Here is a 23,022-nt window from a genome sequence, read left to right as displayed (position 1 = left end):
ATTCAATCCCCGGTCAGGAAACTAAGATCCCACATGCCACAGGGTATGGTCAAAATAAATAAAACTTGTTTTAAATAAAAAATAGTACCATCATCTCCCTACTTGGGAAGCAACAGTTAGTGCTTGGAGGGGAAAAAAGTCCTTCGCCCGAGATTAAGGAATAAGGAACAATAAGGAAGCATGATAATGGTGAATAATGTTGTCCACCGTAGCAATTCACAGTACTATAAGACAAGCAGAGCCCTTTGGGCCAGGTTGAATAACTAGCAGTTTATTCTGCATCCTGCATCCCCAAATGAAGCAAACTTTTGCCGTCTTCGCTCTGGAGCGTCCAGCGGTGGGATAATCGACAGGATGAGAAAAGGCAGTGACGCAGGAAAGCGTCTCCACTAGGAAGATGCCAGCAGCAAGTATGGAGAGGGCTTTCCCAGCAGCTACAGCTTGCATCCGTCCAACCACCGTGCCAGAGTGTCAGAGTGCTGGCAGTTGAGAGTCCAAGAGGGCCTACAGGGAGGAAGGCCGGGGAGAGTGAACCAGAGAGGGCTCCCTATATTGCAACCCGGCCCCCGCTGGCCCATTTACACCCCTTGCCTGATGCCTGGAGCATTTGAGTGGGCACAGCTCTGAAGGCTTTTGTGCATCCCAAGTACGTCTCTCTCCAGGGTTCCTCCAACTCTCGCAGGCATGAGCGTGGGTGCTCCCTCCATCCGCTATACAACACCCCCTTTCTCATAAACCCCACACTGTGAGATGGGGAGGCTGAGCTGTGAACTGTGAAATCCTTCTCCGGTCCCGCAAGGCATTTTTAACTTCCCTGAAAGGAGCATCGGAGAAGTTCTGTGACATGTATGGTGAGTGCTTAGCAGATTCTAGTTCTGAAATGGGAAGCCCTGTCCCCGAGCCAGGGCCATTTTTCCATGTACCTGTTTCACCCTTCACCTTCCAAAATTCCTTCCAGCTCCTCAGCCCTCAACCCTAGGTCACCTGGACTGAGTTTCTCTGCCCTTTTCACCTGGTGCCCATAAACATGACCCTGCCTATTCCCAGCCCTTTGGTCAGCTTCCAGACCCCACGTCCTCCTCTCTTATCCCAGAAGCTGTTGGAGTCACCAGGCCAGTTGCAGACCATTAGATATCCTGTTAGTTCATCTCATCCCTTGGTTGGATATTAGGTTCCATGGTAGGTTGTCCCACAGTTGGAATAGGGACTGGGGTCCCCTGGCCCCTCGTGGCTACAAAGCAGCAGGGAGAGCACACAGAGACACATTTGCAGAAATCACAGCTCCCTCCTTAGCCCTGAGCAGGCATTGCAGATGGGACTCCTGAGGACGTCGAGGAGGAAGGAGGGGTGGCCTGGGTCTTCTTCCATCCCATCCACACCAGCTTCACAGAGCAGCCTGATCTGAGATTTGGAAAAGCCACTGCAGCTTATTAACTTAATAAGAGCTCACTTCACTGGGAATTCTGAGGAAGTGAGAAGCCTTGATCAGCCTGACCCAACACACTTCTACTTAGTGCCACACAACAAAGATGATTTTATCTCATTAGTGCTTACCCTAGGGGGCCAGCCAAGCTTCCAAATTAACTGGAAGTCAAGACTATGTATGAGAGATATTTCAAACACTCAGAAGACAGTTAACATTAACAAGAGAATTCCCTCTTTAAAATGCAATCTATTAGTGAGAAAACGGGTTAAGGCATAAGTGATGTTAAGACTACCAACTAGCATTTGAAAGATACGAAGCTGGAGTCCCTATCTCACTTTTCATATCAACATAAGTTTCAAGAAGGACTAACAGTTAAATATTTAAGAAATGACAATTCTATTTTATGATTTATTTAACAAAAACTTAATATAGGTTATTTTGTGCCGGGCATTGTTCCAGCAGAGAGAAAAACATGGTTTGATTTCTTTATAATCTTTCATCTTAATGTTGGCTCCATCTTGGTTGCTACACATCTAACTAGGAAATGTGTGAGACACATAAAAGCAATACTCCAGTACTCTTGCCTGGAAAATCCCATGGGTGGAGGAGCCTGGTAGGCTGCAGTCCATGGGGTCGCTAAGAGTCGGACACAACTGAACAACTTCACTTTCACTTTTCATTTTCATGCATTGGAGAAGGAAATGGCAACCCACTCCAGTGTTCTTGCCTGGAGAATCCCAGGGACGGGGGAGCCTGGTGGGCTGCCGTCTACGGGGTCGCACAGAGTCAGACACGACTGAAGTGACTTAGCAGCAGCAGCCCTATAAACCCTGTAAAGGTGGAGACTGGGTTTCATTTGCTCAGGTATAACCTACATGCCTGGCTTAGTGCCTTGCATGGGATGCTGCTGCTGCTGCTGCTAAGTCACTTAATATCTGACCAATGCGTATTAGAATGAATGAACATGTCAGCATGTATATATTCATCCATTACAGATTTTTAGACATTCATGTGTTAATTTCAAATGTAGTCAAAGTAAGATCAGTTAGAGAAGGCTTCCTAGGTGATGTGTATTCTCTGCTGCTGCTGCTGCTGCTAAGTCACTTCAGTCGTGTCCGACTTTGTGTGACCCCATAGATGGCAGCCCACCAGGCTCCCCCGTCCCTGGGATTCTCCAGGCAAGAACACTGGAGTGGGTTGCCATTTCCTTCTCCATGTGTTCTCTAGGACATAAGCAACATGATGGGTGGCTCAGTGGTAAAGAATCCGCCTGCAGTGCAGGAGACCACCTGCACTGCTGGATATGTGGGTTCGATATCTGGGTTGGGAAGATTCCCCTGAAGAAGGAAATGGCAACCCACTCCAGTATTCTCACATGGGAAATCCCATGGACAGAGGAGCCTAGCAGGCTATGGTCCATGCGGCCACAAAGAGTTGGACACACTTGGCAACTAAACCAACACCACCACTCATCTAAAGTCACAAACTAATGGGACCTGATGTGTGGATAAAAGTCAGGAACACAGGCTACTTACCATGCTCCCATCCCTCTTTTTCCTTTTACAATTGTCTTGGCACATTTGATTGTATTCTTTAAATCTGGATTCAGTAAATCTGTCAAGAAAATGAAGTGGAATGATACCACGTCACCACTCGGCAGCTAAGTCATAGTGATGTTAAGGGAGCTACCAGAAGCTTACATTAGAGAAGGGTTTTTTCCTTTTTTTACATTTTATCTAGTAGGAGGGTTTTCAGGATATCTATTCTACCTTATTTTCATCACAACACCCCATACCATCTCTACTACAGATAGTTGTATGTTTCTCCCATTGGATTCTGGAGATAAACACACATCATCTTCTTATGAGGTATACATTACAGGCCTGTCTTCTCCCAGTGATCACTTCCGCCTGTCAAAGTGGGAGCCTCTGCTCCTCTTGAGGAAGATTGTCAGTTATACTGGGCCTAGCCAGAGCTGCCTGCTCTCACCCCTCCTGCCTCCTCCTCTGCCCATCTGGACGTGAGTCACCATCGCTGCATCCCAGGCCACCTAGCCCACAGCTCTCTCTCCCTGTGGAACTTTTGGCAGTGCGGCATAGCCTCCTGCGACCCCACTCTGGATTTGGCTCAGCCCAGCCTCCGCCAGGCTCTCAGCTCCAAACTTGTAAACTCTGGTCACTGGGAAAGTAGCCCTCTGAGCTCAACGTGGCTGCCCTCCACCCTCCACAGCCCCCAGCATGGAAGGAGGGACCTACCAGAGCAAGACATGTGGCAGCGGTTCCTGCCGTGGTCACACCAGTCATGGTTGCGGATCTGAAAGAGGCCGTAGCCAATGAAGTCACTGCGCGAGTTTTCATAGACGGCCATAGGGTTGAACTTGCTCTCAAAATAAGCCAGGCACACCCCTAAAATGGAACAGATAGTGTGTGGCTCAGAGGAGCACTGGGGAAGCCTGGAAAGGAGTTAGTGGTTAAAGAGATGAGGAGGAGGGTTGAGAGGGACCACTCACAGTTTTCAAGGCTGTAGCCCTCAAAATCACTCAAGCCTCCATCATGGAGCTTCTTAGCCACCACACAGCGTCCCAGAACTGCAGTGTCACTTGGAACCACCAGGTACCCAATGAGAGACAGCACCATGGACACTTTCATCTTCCTGAGCTCAGGGTGCTGGCTGCTAGGTGAGAGGATGGAGTCACAAACAGTCCCCACTGAGATCACAGGGACCCTGGCAGAAGAGGAGGGTGCTGCAGGTCTGGGCATATACAACCCAGGATGTTCAGAAAAGGGAGAGACTTTCCTGACTTAACCACAATAGTTAGTTCATCAGAGTCCCGCCATGACTAGCACAATCGCCACTGTCATATTGGATTACTCCACCACTGCTTTTTATCCTGGAATACAAATTCTGAGCTGTGACCTTAACCTTTACGCTGTTTTGACCCCAGATTTTCCATAAACAAAACTCCAGGGACCTTGTCTCTTGTCCTCACAGGGAGACCTGGTCCAGTCCAGACGTGCCACTGATTCATTGGAAATAGCAGAGAAGTCCCTTAGCCTCACGGAGCCTCTCCTTTCACATCTCTTTCCCCCTCGATCACCTTCACGCCGTCACATTCACCTTGCACGGTTCCTTTCTTTGTACATTCCCATCTCATCTCTACCACAGGTCCTTTGCACCTGCTCTTTCTTCTGCCTAGAACATGATTTCCCCCAACCACCACAGAGCCTGCCCTTTCCTGTTTACAGTCTCAGCTCAAACAAGCTCACCAACTCAAATAGGATCACCTGCCCACTGCCCTATCACAGAAAATAGCTTTCGTTTTCTTCATAATATATGTAAATTTCAGAAAGGTCCTTGCTCATGTATTCATTGATTTGTCTACCTCCCCTGTCAGAGTATAAGCAGCAGGCATGCAGAAGCTTGGCCTGTCTTGTTCTCTGCTTTATCCTCAGAACTCAGAACAGACCTTGGGACACAGTAGGTCCACAGTGAATCTTTGATGAGTGAATGAATGAATAAATAAACAAAAACCTCCTCTTCCCAACAGAACTGTCATCAGATGAGCAGTAAGTGAATTTGCTGATAAGCATCTCCTGCAGCCAGGGATCACCCTGCCTGTCTCAGTTCCTGCCCAAGATACACCCACTCACCCTTCTTCCGAGGCCCTTGGTGCCTCCTCAGAGGATGGGGAGAGCAGCCACTGTGGCAGCCTTTCCTTTATTGCAGGAAAGTTGCTCTATCTACACTCTGTTCTCTGGACTTTTCACTGCCTTGATAACCCACTTGCTTTCACTCAAGAGTTTCCAAACCGTAAGTCCTTCTTCCTGACCTGCTTTTCTAGAATCTTTCTATGACATCAGTTGCTATGCACCATAATATTCCGACACAGGGATCAGTTGGTGACCAACGCATTTGCATTAGCTTTCTCTTGCTGCTATAAGAAGTTACCTTCAGCTTAGCAGTTTAAATAACACAAATGTATTATCTTGAAGTTCTATAGGTCAGAAGTCTAACAGGGCTCACCAGGCTAAAAGCAAAGTGTTGGCAGTGTTGTGCTCCTTCCTAGGGTCCCTAAAGGTGATCCATTCCCTTGCTCATCTGGGTGGTTGGCAGACTACAGTCCATGTAGCTGTAGCACTGAGATAGCCTTGCTGGTTGTCAGCTGAGGGTCATTTCCAGCTGCTAGGGGCCATCTGCCCTTCTAGGCTCTACATCTTTCTTCTATCTTCAAAGGTGGCAAGGGTGGTTGAAAACCCGCTTTCACATTGAATCTCACTTATCTCCCCTTCCACTGTTGTATCTCATGGACTCACTTTCTGCTTCCTCTCCTACTTTTTTTTTTTTGGAGGATACTTGCTTTACAATTCTGTGATGGTCTCTGCTGTACATCAACATGAATCAGTCATAATTATTTATACATATCCCCTCCCTCTTGAGACCCCCCACCCCAATTCCACCCCTCTAGGTCGTCACAGAGTGCCAGGCTGGGCTCCCTGTGTTGTACACCAGTTTCCCATAGTGTGTGTAGATATACTTTTAAGTGCTTCCTAGGTGGAGAATCCCAGGGACGGGGGAGCCTGGTGGGCTTCCGTCTATGCGGTCGCACAGAGTCGGACACGACTGAAGCGACCTAGCAGCAGCAGCAGGTGGCACAGTGGTAAAGAATCTGCCTGCAGATGTAGGTGACACTAGAGATGCAGGTATATATGTCAACGCTACTTTATCAGTTTCTTTTGGCCTGTCCTTCCCCTGCTGTGTCCACTTTTAAGGTTACATGTGATTGTATTGGTTCACCCAGACTCTTCAGGATAATCTCTCCATTTACATCGTTTGGAGCCACCCACAAACAAGCTTCTGCCAGGGGGGCTGGACTGGAGGCATGAGGGTTATGATCATTTCTACTATGAGACATCCACATTCTGCTTCTGGGAGCGTTTCCAAGGGAGCAGCCCTAGCTGGTCCCTGGGATCCCTGGAAGCTCTGATGCTATAATCCTTCTCCAAGGAATAATGCATCATCACTCATTCTTCAGTGGCCATGACCTGAACAGAATTTGCATCAGGGGAGAAAGTTGTAGCCTTGGGAGTGGATATTATATGAGCTTATTGTTATTTGGACACTCTCTGGGTTCTGGGAATGGACAGAGATGTGCTTGTTTTGAGGAAAGTGCACTGTGAGACCATCCTCTTCTGCAGTCCAACAACCGGATGTGGTTTCCTTCCCTCCCTGCCTTGAATTAATTATAAAGGTGGTGAGGGGAGAGGGTGCAGAGAATGGGCTTTACATGGAGAAATCTGGATGGCAGCACTCTAACCAAGGCATAAAGCTCAGCCCTGACAGCAGTGGGATGGCGTGATCTTATATGCCACTCATGTCCTACAAAGAAAGCTACACACCAGCACACTGGCCGCTCATCTTCTCTTCCCCAGGCTTGGTGACCCAGGCATCAATCATTGGTTTTTGGTCCCAAGTGTTCCAGCAAAGTTGCTGGGATCCCTCCTCCCACAAGTAGAGAACACCTGAGTGTACAGGAAGGCCACCTTTAGCTCCAGAATACAGATGTGCACATAAGTGGGATCATGCCAGCTGTTCCATCACAGCTTTGGTTTCTGTAAAGATCATTTGTCACCTATAATCCAACAGTAAGGTAGATCTGGTGGCTTCAAGTTCCAAGTCCCTTACAGGAGCCAGGGTCCCTGAAATGGGGCCAGGCTCAGCCTCTTCTAATTGGGAATGGAGATCCAACCCTGAGTCCCTGAGTCTCACTGGCTCTCACAGGGCTGTGGTCTCTGAGTTTTCCCCAGCCCTGGGCCTGAGCTGAACTTCTCCTGAGCCTTCCCCAACAGATGGAGATCCATCTGCTCTTCAGACGTCCCCCAATAACACAGTCTATAATTACACTTGTATCTGTGTCTATATCTGTATAGTATCTGCATCTATATCTGTATAGTGTCTACACACAAACATACAGAACGCCTGGAGATCAGAACAGATCCTGGCCAGTCAATCCTGTAAACACTCAAGAACATTCCAGGTAGAAGTTCACTTTGGTACGATCTAGTTTACCTATTTTCACAAGTGTTTCTTGCCATAGAGCCAATCTCATGCAGAAACCCTCGCTGCCAGCTCACCTTCCTTGCTGTCTTTGCAAGTGGCCCATAGAAGCCATATCAGGGCTTGGGGAAGGAGCATCCAGTTCACCAAGTTATTCATATCTGAGCAAGACAGAAATAGGACCAGGACCAGAGCTCAGGGCTTCTGAGCCCAAAGAAGTCTGGGAATCCGTTTTTGGTCATCCAGCCAAAACCATTCCTCCCTAAAAGAACCTCAGTAGTGTTTAGGCATTGGCAGAGACCCCTGAACTGCAAAGGAGGTGGCCCCTGTCGCTGGCCTACAGATAGGTGTGTAACCCAGTTCTGACCAGTAGGATGTAAGGGGAAACCCACTGGGGAGAGAGCTTCTGGCAATGATTTCCCTTTGGTAACAGAGGCAAGGAAAGAGAGTGTCCCGTTCAAGGCCACCCTGCTTCCCCCTTGAACTCAGCCACCCAAGGCATGATGCTGTTTTTTGACATGAGAAGACACAGAAAATGACACAGATACCAAATCAGAGCCTGACAACCCTGATCCCTGAATTACAGCAGCCTCCCATCTCTAGGCTTCTTATGCAAGGAAAGCAAAGTTGTGCGGCGTGAGCCCCCACACTGTCACCTGCTGCTGAAAGCATCTCTGACAGATTCAAAGGATCTGTGTAAATCTGCCACGGGTTTATTTTCAAAACCAAGCATTTTTAGCTGTGGTGTTGCTTGCCTAGTTTCAAAGAATATTTTAAAACTTTATCTGAAATGGCATCAGAAAGAAAACAGCCCCACTTTTGTCTACTCACTGAGTGCTTGTCTGAGGCAAAGTGTGTTTGCAGAAAGGGGGAGGGAAGAGGAGGTGTTCTCTTTTATGAACAATCTTCTAGTTTCCCGCGTAGGATAAAGCTTCCCTCAGCTACTGAAATGGAAGGAGAAAGACCTCATGGTGAGCCAAGAGAGACGCTGAGCAGGGAGCCAGCAGGAGACCCATCATGACCTTGAGTCTCGGCATTGGGGGGAAGCAGCCACCGATCCCATCCCAGAGGCTTGGGACACAAAGGAAATGAGAAAAACCAGCAGGAACCGACTCACACTAAAGGACCCTCCGTGGAGAAGGGAGGCAGAAAGGCACAGAGCTGTCGGGTTGTAAAAGAAAGGACATCCCCCAGACCCATGTGGTTGGGATAGGGTGACCAACTGTCCCCATTTGTCTGGGATGCAGGGATTTCTAGGGATGTGGGACTTTTAGAGTTAAAATTGGAAAGTCCTGGGTGTGGAGCTTCTAAAAAGGAGTTCCTTGTGTACATGAGATACACACGAGATTGAGCCCTGACCTTCTCATCTCCGTAGCCCCCAGCATGATGGGAAACAAGCCACAGAGACAGCCTGACCTGTTGTTGGGGGGTTCGGGCTGAGTTGTCTTCAGTAATCTCATCAGGTCAGAGGGAACAGAGGCAATGAATGAATGACTTCAGCAGGGTAATTACTTATTCGTGCTTTGAGCACGATCATTTCCCATTGATCGACACTTAATTCCATCCACTGACAAGCACCAATGAATCCACTGCCTCTTACAGCAAGGCCTCTTGGGGCAAAGAAAACCAATTTGAAGCCATGAATCCAAAAAATCACATCCACAGACATGTCATACATACTTGCATTTTTCTGCCTTGGAGGAAATTGCTTTCCATTTGAAGAGTTGACGAGAGCACAGAAAAGATGACTTACAATCTAGACATCTGTGCCCAGTGCCAAAGAAGATGGGCCCACGGGAAGTACTGCGATGTGGAGACGGCCAGAACTCTCCTGCAGCCTAGGCTCAGATGTGTGCTGTGCATGTGTGCTAAGTCGCTTCAGTCATGTCCAACTCTTTGCAACCCTATGGACTGTAGCCCACCAGGCTTCTCTGTCCGTGGGATTTCCCAGGCAAGAATACTGGAGTGGGTTATTTCCTCCTCTTGACCCAGGGGTCAAACTCTCGTCTCTTATGTCTCCTGCATTGACAGGCAGGTTCTTTACCACTAGCACCACCTGGGAAGCCCTTGGGGCATGGCTTATACAGGTCACGTCATTTTATGTTCCTGACAGCCCTGAGAAGTGGCTCCATTTTACAGAGGAGGACCCAGTGCTTCAGGATCTGGGTAGCCTGCCCAAGGTCACACCAACAGTGAGTGGCGGACACCAGGTCTGTCTGACTCCCGAGGCCATCATCCTCTAAACCTTCACTGTGCTGCTGCTGTGCTCTGGGAATAGAAGACCTGGGTGAGTCCTGACATTACTGCTTAATAGCTGTGTGACCTAAGACAAGATGTTTCACTTTCCAAACCTCAGTTTCTCTGTCTGCAAGATGGGGATAGAAGTAGTGCTGACTTCATCAGATCGGTTGTGTGGAAAGTTCTAGTCCATAATAAGCTGTCCGTGAGTTCCAAGGATGAAGGAGAAGGGACTCCAGGAGGGCAGTGCAAAGGTAGTGTGAGTGAGCCAGATTGGCAGTGAGGAGAGCTGGCAGGCACAGGCTGCAGGCTGAGGGGTGAGACCAGTGGACATCTACCCTGGCTGCACATCAGAGGCATCTGGGGTGTCACACTTCAAACTAGGGAGTAGGACCAGTGCTTGGGTCCTACAATCTGAAAGTAGGACCCAAGCACTGGTATTTCTACAAATCCCCAGGTGACACCGGTGTGCTGCCAGAGTTGAAAGCCTTTGGCTAAGACCTTTGCTCTTAGACATGTGGACCTTGGAGAAGCAGGAGTGTCACTGGAAGCGTGTTAGAAATGCAGAATCTCAGGCTCACCTCAGATCTGCTGAGTCAAATCTGCATTTGAGCAAGATCCCTGGGTGATTCGTGTGCACATTATCTTTTTAATTTAATTAATGTTGAATTGCCATATTTGGTTGTGCCACAGGGCAAGTGGGCATGTTAACTCCCAAACCAGGGATCAAACCCATTCCCCCTGCAGTGGAAGTGTGGAGTCCTAACCACTGGATCACCAGGGAATTATCATGTATACATTAAACTCTGAGCATCCCTGGGCTAGTCTGTGGGTCACAGATGGGGAAAAATCAGCAAAATGCCAGGCTTTGAACCTGTTTAAAAGCCAAAGTACGAGTGAGAGGGGGAAATGAGGGACAGCTGTTTACAGCAATCAGTCACAGATAACCTAATGTGGCAAATGCAAAGGGAGAGGGTGTGGCAGGTCTCTACATGTTTAAACTTCAATGAATCCACGATCACGGATGCTCAGGAAGTCAGGGATTCTGCTGGCCGCCCAGTGTTTGCTCACCTGCCACTGTAATCAGTCAGAAGACTAACATTATCTGGTGTCAAAAATGCACCCAGCTTGGGATTAGCAGGAAAATATCAGCCTGCATGAGGCCTTGGAATTATGACAGGGAAGTAATTCCCAAAGGGCCTTTTCCTCACCCAGAATGAGCAGCTCTCCATCCCTGGGCAAACGGGCTGCTGAGGCCAGTTCTAAGGGGAGCGGGTGGTGGCTGGGTGCCCAGCAGGGCTGTGAGCTCAGCGTCTGTGACAGAGCGTGGGGGACCATCTGTTGTGGCCCCAGAAACAGGACTTTCTTGGGAGGGAAAGGGGGCCCACAACTTCTGGAACCTGAAGAAAGGATATTTTAATTGGTATTTACTATCTCTGGTAATCCCAACAGGTTCATCATCATTTCACAGGAGGCAGCTGGAAAGCAGATTCTACATCTTAAATCGAAAGCATTCAAGAAGACAGTACAAGCACAAACGCTCAGTTTTTACAAAGCACTTCTGTCTGGCTCAATATTTACCATTATCTTAGCAGAGCCAACTCTTTGGGTTGGCCTTTGATAATCTTATCAAAGCTATGGACCCTGCCCCTATAAAATGAACATAAACGCACACTACTAGGACTTCCCTGGTGGTCCAGTGGCTAAGACTCTGCATTCCCAATGCAGGGGGCCCAGGTTCGATCCCTGGTCAAGGAACTTAGATCCCACATGCTGCAACTAAGACCCAATGTAGCCAAATAAATAAATAAAAATAAATATTAAAAAAAAAACCACAAGTACAGACAACTTCGGGGAACCCCTGAACACTCCCCTGAATCACTTCCTTGAATCTGTTTTAGAGTATCCTGAAACAGACTAAAATAAAATTCTCAGACAGTGCCACACATTTCTTTCAGGGTCTACCTACTTTCAGTATCTATACACAAGTTTGGAGCATGTGACCCGAGGCTGAGCCGCGCAGTTCATCCCATACCCCTGGCTACAGTTACTGGTTCAGGGATAGATACATGGACCCATTCAGGACCCATAAGGCTCAGTGAAAGTTAAAGGAAGGTCCTTGACTCATTTCTGTTGATGTCAAACTTGAAGGCTGTGGCCACAGCAGTGAGAAGCTGGCAGTTGCCATCTTGGGATCACAGAGGAGAGTCTTTGTGTTAATGGACTCAACACAAAGTAAGCAGAGCCCAGAAATGAAGAGAGAAACCATGTCCTGAACACAGCCTTTGAGCCTTGAAGTCCTGTCAGATCTATCTATGGATGGTTTAGTAAATAAAACCACAAGTCCATGCTTTAAGTAGTTTGAGTCACATGCAACAGAAAGTGCTCAGATGGATAATCTTTATTAATTCATTGGATAGTCTTATGGCCCTTCATGCAGCTACCAATTAAACAAATAATGTCACTCTACAAATGTTCTTTATGACCTGTTTTGGCCTTTCAGTTTCACTAAATCTCTTCATCCCTACAGTTAATCCTCTGCTTATCCCAAACACCTTTATAAATAAACCTCTTCTGTTACAAGGTTCCTTCACTTACATGTACCATGACATTTATCATGTACACAGAATTGCAAATTGTCATACTATATCTTATTGCAATAGGTGAATTATATAAATCTGATTAAAGCAGCCTAGTGGCTGAGGTCCAAATTTTAGATCTCAATACTTAACAACACAAGTATTCTGAAATCGATTCAATGCTGTAATTGTCATTAAATGTAACTTTAAATAAGATTATTCTTAAACCTCAATGACATGCATGTCATTGTTTCAGACTACAGAATGTTGATTTCAGCCAGCCAGATTCCAGATTTCAGTGAATTCTCTACAGTCCTGTGAAAAGGTTGTGACATGTGATAAAGCCAGGCAGATTTGAGATAAAATTTGGCTCCTCTAATTACTAACTCATGTCACCTCTGAGTCTCCAGTTCCCCATATAAAAAGGAATGTATTTACTACTGTATATAAAATAGATCAGCAACAAGGACCTACTGTGTAGCACAGAAAACTATATTCAACATCTCCCTTTAATTTATAATGGAAAGACATATGAAAAAGAGTCGATATATGTGTATATGTGTGACTGAATCACTTTAATATACATCTGAAACTAATACAACACTGTGGTCCAGTGCAAGGGGCATAAGTTAGACCCCTGGTTGGGGAAGTTTTGCATGTTTTGGGGTGTAGCCAAAAATAAATTAATTAAAAAAAATTGTTAATCAACCATACTTCAATTTAAAACATTATCCCTCAAGATCAAGATTTTAAAATTGCACTGTGGTAACTTATACCTCAATTTTTTTAAACACAGATTAACATATATTAATATATTAACAGATTAATATATATATACATATATAGTGGAGGTGATGGAATTCCAGTTGAGCTATTTCAAATCTTGAAAGATGATGCTGTGAAAGTGCTGCACTCAATATGCCAGCAAATTTGGAAAACTTAGCAATGGCCACAGGACTGGAAAAGGTCAGTCTTCATTCCAATCCCAAAGAAAGGCAATGGCAAAGAATGCTCAAACTACCGCACAATTGCACTCATCTCACACGCTAGTAAAGTCATGCTCAAAATTCTCCAAGCCAGGCTTCAGCAATATGTGAACCGTGAACTCCCAGATGTTCAAGCAGGTTTTAGAAAAGGCAGAGGCACCAGAGATCAAATTGCCAACATCCACTGGATCATGGAGAAAGCAAGAGAGTTCCAGAAAACCATCTATTTCTGCTTCATTGACTATGGCAAAACCTTTGACTGTGTGGATCACAATAAACTGTGGAACATTCTGAAAGAGATGGGAATACCAGACCACCTGACCTGTCTCTTGAGAAACCTATATGCAGGTCAGGAAGCAACAGTCAGAACTGTACATGGAACAACAGACTGGTTCCAAATAGGAAAAGGTTGTATATTGTCACCTTGCTTATTTAACTTATATGCAGAGTACATCATGAGGAACGCTGGGCTGGAAGAAGCACAAGCTGGAATCAAGATTGCTGGGAGAAATATCAATAACCTCAGATATGCAGATGACACTACCCTTATGGCAGAAAGTGAAGAGGAACTCAAAAGCCTCTTGATGAAAGTGAAAGAGGAGAGTGAAAAGGTTGGCTTGAAGCTCAACATTCAGAAAACAAAGATCATGGCATCTGGTCCCATCACTTCATGGGAAATAGATGGAAAAACAGTGGAAACTGTGTCAGACTTTATTTTGGGGGGCTCCAAAATCACTGCAGATGCTGATTGCAGTCATGAAATTAAAAGACGCTTACTCCTTGGAAGGAAAGTGATGACCAACCTAGATAGTATATTAAAAAGCAGAGACATTACTTTGCCAACAAAGGTCCGTCTAGTCAAGGAAATGAATGGATGTGAGAGTTGGACTGTGAAGAAAGCTGATCGCCGAAGAATTGATGCTTTTGAACTGTGGTGTTGGAGAAGACTCTTGAGAGTCCCTTGGACTGCAAGGAGATCCAACCAGTCCATTCTAAAGGAGATCAATCCTGGGTGTTCATTGGAAGGACTGATGCTAAAGCTGAAACTGCAATACTTTGGCCACCTCATGCGACGAGTTGACTCACTGGAAAAGACTCTGATGCTAGGAAAGGTTGGGGGCGGGAGGAGAAGGGGATGACAGAGAATGAGATGGCTGGATGGCATCACCGACTCAATGGACATGAGTTTGAGTGAACTCCGAGAGTTGGTGATGGACAGGGAAGCCTGGCGTGCTGTGATTCATGGGGTCACGGAGAGTCGGACATGATTGAGAGACTGAATTGAACTGAACTGAACATATTTATGTATACACTTACCATATGCACACTATATACACACACATTTATAATATATATGCATGCATTATATATAATATTTATTCATGTGTGTGTATTTTACAAATGTATATATTATAGATTCATATATGTTATCATTTCTAAATCTAATCAAGGAGTTTTTCTTTTGACTGCTTTTCTTTTACTCCTGGCACAGTTTAAACTTTTGTTTTCCTCGAAATCAGTCTCCTTTTCTTCTCTTTAAATCTGGATTTTACCATTGTGACTCTGCGGTTGGCAAAAGCATATTTTAAGCTTTAAATATTTTCTAAACAGCTGACTCATCAGGAGTCATAGAGTACTATTCTTAAAATGCCAGGGATCAATTTCATTCTGCCCAAACACAGCATAACCTTCCTCCTTCTGAGACCTTGCCTCTGCTCCCGGATGCACCAGAAGTGATCTCTTATCTCAGACCTCTGTACCTTCACACATGCTGTTCCCTGTGCCTGGAAAACCTTTCCTTCTTTTTTCATCTGACCTCCCTACATCCTTCAAAAACCTAACCATTCTCCTTGGTATCCTCCCCCTTTCCTTTATCTGCTTCCCATGCATGGGCTCTGTGTCAGAATTCTTCCCACTGAACTCTGTCTGTTTCCAACTCTGTGAATGTCTCTAGCTCATGTCCAGAGATACATCTGCAAGGTTTTACCTCCCCTTCCAATATTGCCCAGCAAACAGCGGGTCAGCAGTTTGTCAGGACATGACCTCCAAATGGATAGACAACCTTAGGTTCAACTGAAGCACAGTAGTTTTACAGGGTTTTCATAAATTAAAAATTTCCAATATTGCAAAAAATCTGGAGACTGAGGAAATGAGGTGTTCATAAAAACAAAAGTGCTGTGAATGCAAATGTGTAAACAAGAAGCCTCTCTTTCCTATGAAAATTAATTGCCCCCCATGGGCTAGCAGCAAAAAAAAAAAGAGTAATGAAGGATATCAGAATTATTTATAAAGGTCTGGCTCCTGTGGCTTTGATAAATTTATTATAAAATGCTCTACAGAACCTCAGACCCAGTGGGAGCCAGTTGCTTCTGTGATCACAACTCGAGATGTGTTTAAGGTTCTGCCTCAGGCTGAGTTTCAGAAACATCAAATGCCGGAAAGTGTGTGTGTGTGTAGATAAGAATAGTCATAAAAGCTTTGGAAAACTAGAGAACTATTTGGAAATATATCTCATCAGGGACTGCAAGTCTTTGAAATATCTACTCCAAATCCCCACTCATTTTTCCTCCGTACAACTCCTGGGTAGACAGACACAGAAGACCTGCTTTTGTAAATTTAAATACAGGCTTCCAACCTAGAAATCAAGTGAACATTAGTGATTCTTAAGGATAAGAGATGAAATCTCTGAGTAAAACCCTCAGTTCCACCCAAGATTCATGATCCCAGAGATGTCTCCCACCATCTACCAACTGCCATGTTGTCACCACCTCCAATCCTTCCTTCAACGTAGGAAGTATTTTCAATAAATAAGTTGAGGGAAGAGGAAGAAGAAAGTCAGATGGAGGGGATAATCATCTGAGCATCTCTGGATCCTCTTCAGTTAGCTCTCAGTTCAGTTCAGTTCAGTTTAGTCGCTCAGTCGTGTCCGACTCTTTGCGACCCCATGGACTGCAGCACACCAGGCTTCCCTGTCTATCACCAACTCCTGGAGTTTACCCAAACTCATGTCCATTGAGTTGGTAATGCCATCCAGCCATCTCATCCTCTGTCGTCCCCTTCTCCTCCTGTCCTCAATCTTTCCCAGCATCAGGGTCTTTTCTAATGAGTCAGCTTTTCACATCAGGTGGCCAAAGTATTGGAGCTTCAGCTTCAACATCAGCCCTTCCAAAGAATATTCAAGACTGATCTCCTTTAGGATGGACTGGTTTGATTTCCTTGCAGTCCAAGGGACTCTCAAGAGTCTCCTCCAACACCACAATTGAAAAGCGTCAATTCTTCAGCGCTCAGCTTTCTTTACAGTCCAATTCTCACATCCATACATGACTACTGGAAAAACCATAGCTTTGACTAGACAGACCTTTGTTGACAAAGCAATGTCTCTGCTTTTTAATATTCTGTCTAGATTGGTCACAACTTTCCTTCCAAGGAGTAAGCGTCTTTTAATTTCATGGCCGCAGTCACCATCTGCAGGGATTTTGGAGCCCCAAACAATAAAGTCAGCCACTGTTTCCACTGTTTCCCCATCTATTTGCCATGAAGTGATGGGAACAGATGCCATGATCTTCATTTTTTGAATGTTGAGTTTTAAGCCAGGTTTTTCACTCTCCTCTTTCACTTTCATCAAGAGGTTCTTTAGTTCCTCTTTGCTTTCTGCTATAAGGATGGTATCATCTGCATATCTGAGGTTATTGATATTTCTCCTTGAAATCTTGGTTCCGGCTTGTGCTTCATCCAACCCGCATTGTCTATGATGTACTCTGCATATAAGCTAAATAAGCAGGGTGACAATGTACAGCCTTGACATACTTCTTTCCCAATTTTGAACCAGTCCTTTGTTCCATGTCCAGTTCTAACTGTTGCTTCCTGACCTGCATACGGATTTTTCAAGAGGCAGGTCAGGTGGTCTGGTATTCCCATTTCTTTCAGAATTTTCCACAGTTTGTTGTGATGTACACAGTCAAAGGCTTTGGCAGTCAATAAAGCAGAAGTAGATGTTTTTCTGGAATTCTCTTGCTTTTTTGATAATCCAGAGGATATTGGCGATTTGATCTCTGGTTCCTCTGCCTTTTCTAAATCCAACTTGAACATCTGGAATTTCACGTTTCATGTATTGCTGAAGCCTGGCTTGGAGAATTTTGAGCATGACTTTACTAGCGTGTGAGATGAGTGCAATTGCGCGGTAGTTTGAGCATTCTTTGGCATTGCCTTTCTTTTGGATTGGAAAGAAAGCTGACCTTTTCCAGTCTTATGGCCACTGCTGAGTTTTCCAAATTTGCTGGCACATTGAGTGCAGCACTTTCACAGCATCATCTTTCAGGATTTGAAATAGCTCAACTGGAATTCCATTACCTCCACTAGCTTTGTTCGTAGTGATGCTTCCTAAGGCCCACTTGACTTTGCATTCCAAGATGTCTGACTCTAGGTGAGTGATCACACCGTCGTGATTATCTTGGTCATGAAGATCTTTTTTGTACAGTTCTTCTGTGTATTCTTGCCACCTCTTATTAATATCTTCTGCTTCTATTAGGTCCATCCCATTTCTGTCTTTTATTGAGCCCATCTTTGCATGAAATATTCTCTTGGTATCTCTAATTTTCTTGAAGAGATCTCTAGTCTTTCCCATTCTATTGTTTTCCTCTATTTCTTTGCACTGATTACTGAGGAAGGCTTTCTTATCTCTCCTTGCTATTCTTTGGAACTCTGCATTCAAATGGGTATATGTTTCCTTTTCTTCTTTGCTTTTCACTTCTCTTCTTTTCACGGCTATTTGTAAGGCCTCCTCAGACAGCCATTTTGTCTTTTGCATTTCTTTTTCTTGGGGATGTTCTTGATCCCTGTCTCCTGTACAGTGTCACGAACCTCCGTCCAGAGTTCATCAGGCACTCTAACTATCAGATCTAGTCCCTTAAATCTATTTCTCACTTCCACTGTATAATCATAAGGGATTTGATTTAGGTCATATCTGAATGGTCTATTGGTTTCCCCCACTTTCTTCAATTTAAGTCTGAATTTGGCAATAAGGAGTTCATGATCTGAGCCACAGTCAGCTCCTGGTCTTGTTTTTGCTGACTGTATAGAGCTTCGCCATCTTTGGCTGCAAAGAATATAATCAGTCTGATTTCATTGTTGGCCATCTGGTGATGTCCATGTGTAGAGTCTTGTCTTGTGTTGTTGGAAGAGTGTGCTTGCTATGACCGGTGTGTTCTCTTGGCAAAACTCTATGAGCCTTTGCCCTGCTTCATTCCGTACTCCAAAGCTGAATTTGCCCATTTCTCCAGGTGTTTCTTGACTTCCTACTTTTGCATTCCAGTCCCTATGATGAAAAGGATATCTTTTTTGGGTGTTAGTTCTAAAAGGTCTTGAAGGTCTTCATAGAACCATTCAACTTCTGCTTCTTCAGCATTACTTGTCGGGGCAGAGACTTGGATTACTGTGATATTGAATGGTTTGCCTTGGAAATGAACAAAGATCATTCTGTCGTTTTTGAGATTGCATCCAAGTACTGCATTTCAGACTCTTTTGTTGACTATCAGTTAGCTCTGGGAAGATATAAATGTTAACAGGAACTGAAAATAATATCTCTCCATAGATTCAAGGAAAACAGCATCTTGCTACTTGTAATTCTTTATTGTTTAGTTGCTTAGTTGTGTCCAGCTCTTTGCAACCCCATGGACTATAGCCCGCCAGGCTCCTCTGTCCATGGGATTTCCCATGCAAGAATACTGGAGTGGGTTGCCATTTCCTCTTCCAGGGGATCTTCCTGACCCAGGGATCAAATTTGTGTCTCCTGCATTGACGGGTGGATTCTTTACCACTGAGCCACCAAGGAAGCCAAGATCAGGGGTATGAGCTGCTTAATATGCCATTAGGACACAGGATATAAGTGAATGCTAATAAATATTAACAATAGTATACAGGATGTGATGTGCATGGCCTCAGAGTTCTTTTCATTCACTCATTCATTTGTCCATTCATTCATTCATTGAATGAACACATACCAAGGTCTACCTTGTGCCTGAGAGTGTTCACCACACTGGTGATATGGTAGTGAGCAAATCAGGGCAGAAAAGTGAAACACTATTCAGCTATTAAAAAGAATGAAATTTTGCCATTCACAGCAACATGGATGGACTTGGAGGGCGTTATTCAAAATGAAACAAGTAAAACAAAGAAAGACAAATGCTACTTCATATCATTTATATGAGGACTCTAAAAATACAACAGACTAATTCATTTAACAAAAAAAGAGCCAGACTCAGTGATATAGAGAATAAGCTGGTGGTTACCAGTGAAGAGAGGGAAGCAGGGAGGGGCAATATAGGGGGGAAGGAGTGGGAGGTACAAACTACTGGGTGTAAGATAACTCCAAGGATGTATTTATACAACACAGGGAATACAGCCAATATTCTGTAATAACTGTAAATGGAGTGTAAACTTTAAGAATTATACTTTTAAAAATCCTGCTCTTGATGCAGATTGGTATATATGGAATGGAAAAACAGAAAGTTCTTATTGTATAGCACAAGGAACTATATTCTTGGTATAGAATATAGAACAATATTCTGTGATAAACCATATTGGAAAAGAATACAAAGAAGAATATATATATGTGTATAACTGAGTCACTTTACTGTACAACAGTAATTAACACAGCATTGTAATTCAACTATACTTGAATTAAAATTTTTTTAAATAAATGAAATGACTACTAACCAGAGATAAAATAATAAATAGAGAGAAAAAAAATTTAAATCCTGCTCTTGTGATGCTTACATTCTAGTAGGGGGAGAAATACTATACACAGACAGACAGACAGATGTGGCAAATATCAGACAGGGACAGACAGAGGCCATCAAGTCTTCTCCTCAGAGCAGCTCCCTTTCAGGTTTTGCATTTTAGCCTTGAAATGAGGCTTCCCTTGAACCCCTAATCCTCAAGTCTGCAAAACTGCACACTGAATGCCCAAGACATTCTGAGCTGCATCCTGGGGGAAACTTAACATCTGAGGGGAAACATAGCAATTACAGTTCTTTCCATAGTTGATCCTAATATTGTTGTTTATTCACTCAATAGCATCCAAATCTTTTGTGACCCCATGGACTATAGCCCTCCAGGCTCCTCTGTCCATGGGATTTCCCAGGCAAGAACACTGAAGTGGGTTGCCATTTCCTCCTCCAGGGGATCTTCCTGACCCAGGGATCAAACCCACGTCACCTGCATTGCAGGCGGATTCTTTACCACTGAGCCACTGGGCTTTCCCCTTGATCCTAATATCCTGACTTAAAACAAGCCCTCTTACCAAGTCTTGCAAAACTGATTTTCCCATCACTTTCAGAGAAAGCTGTGCTTCCCAGCAAATGCAATTCTGCATAGTCATCGAGATTCATGCTGATAATAGGGCCTCATGTCTCTCTGATTCAGTTTGGATCTTTCAAAAACGCCTTGATTAAATTTGGCTCTTCTGAAATGTCAGTGGCTTTGACTCAGGAAGTGTGAATTCTCAGCAAGTTTGCCAAGTGTAGGACGCTTCCTTTTGTCACACATTCACTTGCTTCAGTGACTAAGTCCTGTGTCTTACACAAATGGGTGCATTTTTAGCCCGATGGCTGAGGAAGAACTCTTTCCAGAATTGAACTCCCATTTCCCTTTGCCTTGCAGTTTCACTGTGCCATGTGGGGATGTCATGCCCAGGTCCCCTCAGTCTCCTGAGCCTGACTGTGCGGGTTCCCAGTGCATTCGGCAGTGATGCTCGAATGACGAGGGGACATTGAGGCAGTATCTACCGGAGGGTGTCCTTGGCTGTGATAAAGCCCTTCACAGTTGCAGAAGTCTCTGCAGCCTCCTCTATCTTCTTTCCCTCTTGAGCGCACGGCAGAGAGATTCTCTGATGTGATGCATTTGGCTGACAGAACAGACACAATGATAGTCCCCTCTGGGAAGCAGCTCCAAGAGCCAGCTGCTGTCCTCTCTAACAGATGACAAGGGAGGAGGATGTGAATGAACCAGGTACACCTGTCCTTTAATAGCCTGACGCCTGTAACAACCAGCACCCCAGGGGCCATGGAAACAAAGAACAGGGTTGGGATGGGAATCATGATGAGACTATGGGGAGATTTCAATGAGACCCTCTGTGTGTTGCTGGGGAACACATGGAAATATTAGCTGCACTTCATCGTGTATCCTGGTTCTTCTTCAGCCCAATACCTAAGACCTCCTGAGGGGCAGGATGGGAGAACAAGAGAGTCAAAACCTTAGCATGCCTTTTAAACGTCCGGAGTCAACACTGGGTTATAGCAAACTGAAGGACTTGGCATGAAATTTACAGACGTCTAAAAACTTTGAAGACCTGTGATAGGTCAGACCTAGTTTTCCCTGCTTCAGAGGAGAGGAGGGTGCCAAGATCAAGGAAGGGAGCACTTTGAGAGGAGTCACATGGGCAGCAAGGGAGGTGGCCCCTGGGGGTTTCCCTGGAAACAGACCTGCTCCTCCACCACCTACCAGATGGCCCCTGCAGAGGATGGAGAATAGGACAGGGACCTCAGACAGGTGTGTGTGTTGGGGGAGGGGCTCCCAACAGAGAGGGCCCATGCCTATGGTTGCAGATAAAATACAATGCTGGGGACGGACTAAAAGATCACTCCATGTTTACCTGAAACTCGGACTTTACTGGGTGACCTGTATTTTTACTTGCTAAATCTGGCAGCCCCATTTCTGCACCTCACTTCCTAGGGGAATCTGAAAGACCCCCTCACTCCAAGCTTGAAGAGGGAGATAGAGGCAAGGAAGGGCCACAGGACACAGTGGCCTGGGTTGCATCCCCACCCCGAGGCCAGCAACAGGGGAAGGAAAATGTTGGCTCTGCTTCCCAGGAAGCCCCAGAGCCAGCCTGAGGTATGGTTTCCAAAGTCAGATTAGGAGGACATAGCTGCCACCTGCAAGGAGCACTTTCTTTACATACTGATTGATAGTGTCACTCAGACAGATGTTCACACACACAAACACACACAGAGTATATGTATCTCTGTGCAAAAACAGTAAAAGCCCACGCTGATTGAGAAATGTGCCAGTGATTGTTTGCATACTTTTATGCTTAACACTCTCTAAATGCATTAGTCTTTTCTTTGTCAGCTCCTCTGCCCTTGCAACAATCCTATAAAGTAGGTATTTTTTATTTCCATTTTCCTGAGGAGGCAGTATAGGCAAAGAAGTGAGCTGAGTATCCCAGAGTCCCTTGCTGGCAGGGGGCAGAACTGAGGTGTGAGGCTGGCTATTTGGTTCCAGAACTTGTACTCTTATCCTCCATGGGCTTGGCCTAAGGAATTCTGGAGTGAGAGGTCACTGTCGCAAGCCTATGACTGACAGCAGACCGGGCAATTACACTCTAAGGAACACGGAGAGGGCTGGCCCTGCCCAGAAGATGCTCGGGGCCTCCAGCCATCCCTCCTGTCAGCCCTGGTATGCTGGGAATGCAGAGATATGCCAGGATAGAGGAAGGACAATTAAGAGATGAGTTTTAAACTCTGCGAATTGGGCACAGAAAAGGAGTGATGGCCCCAGAAGAGAACCAGCAATGTCTCCCACACAAATCCCCATATACTCTAAGCCAGGACACAGAGACCTCTGATCTGAAGCAGAGAATGTGCAGGGGTGGTGGAAGCTGTTTCTCCCAGATAATGGCAGGGCTGAGCAGTATTCTGAGGCCATAGGAACTTGGCGTCACTGCCATCTGGTGGTGATG

The 23,022-nt window shown here is 45.3% G+C and overlaps 1 protein-coding gene and 1 non-coding gene across 2 annotated transcripts; one reads left to right on the top strand and one right to left on the bottom strand.

The window, feature by feature from the left end:
• Positions 1-434: 434 nt before the first annotated feature.
• LYZL4 (lysozyme like 4) lies at positions 435-4,074 on the bottom strand. The gene is made up of 4 exons (XM_055413372.2): positions 3,936-4,074; positions 3,682-3,831; positions 2,962-3,040; positions 435-504 (listed from the first exon to the last, which is right to left on the bottom strand). The coding sequence occupies exons 1-4, from the start codon at positions 4,072-4,074 to the stop codon at positions 435-437; spliced, it is 438 nt and encodes a 145-aa protein (XP_055269347.1).
• Positions 4,075-11,403: 7,329 nt separating this feature from the next.
• TRNAG-CCC (transfer RNA glycine (anticodon CCC)) lies at positions 11,404-11,476 on the top strand. The gene has a single exon. It is a non-coding gene; the product is annotated as a tRNA-Gly (tRNA).
• The last annotated feature ends 11,546 nt before the right edge of the window (positions 11,477-23,022 follow it).

The sequence above is a fragment of the Moschus berezovskii genome, chromosome 24, assembly GCF_049115385.1.
Source record: "Moschus berezovskii isolate FMDL1 chromosome 24, NW_MosBer_1.0, whole genome shotgun sequence".
NCBI lineage: Eukaryota > Metazoa > Chordata > Mammalia > Artiodactyla > Moschidae > Moschus > Moschus berezovskii.
The sequence above is the reverse complement of the archived record's forward strand: the minus strand, read 5'-3'. Positions and strand labels throughout refer to the sequence as shown.

Excerpts from the sequence above, each read along its gene's own strand:
- LYZL4 (XM_055413372.2), bottom strand. The coding sequence starts at position 4,074 with ATGAAAGTGTCCATGGTGCTGTCTCTCATTGGGTACCTGGTGGTTCCA. Across the intron at positions 3,041-3,681 it reads CTGCCACATGTCTTGCTCTG|ATTTACTGAATCCAGATTTA; the intron begins GTAGGTCCCTCC and ends TTTTCTTGACAG. Across the intron at positions 505-2,961 it reads AAAAGAGGGATGGGAGCATG|GCCCTCTTGGACTCTCAACT; the intron begins GTAAGTAGCCTG and ends TCCTCCCTGTAG.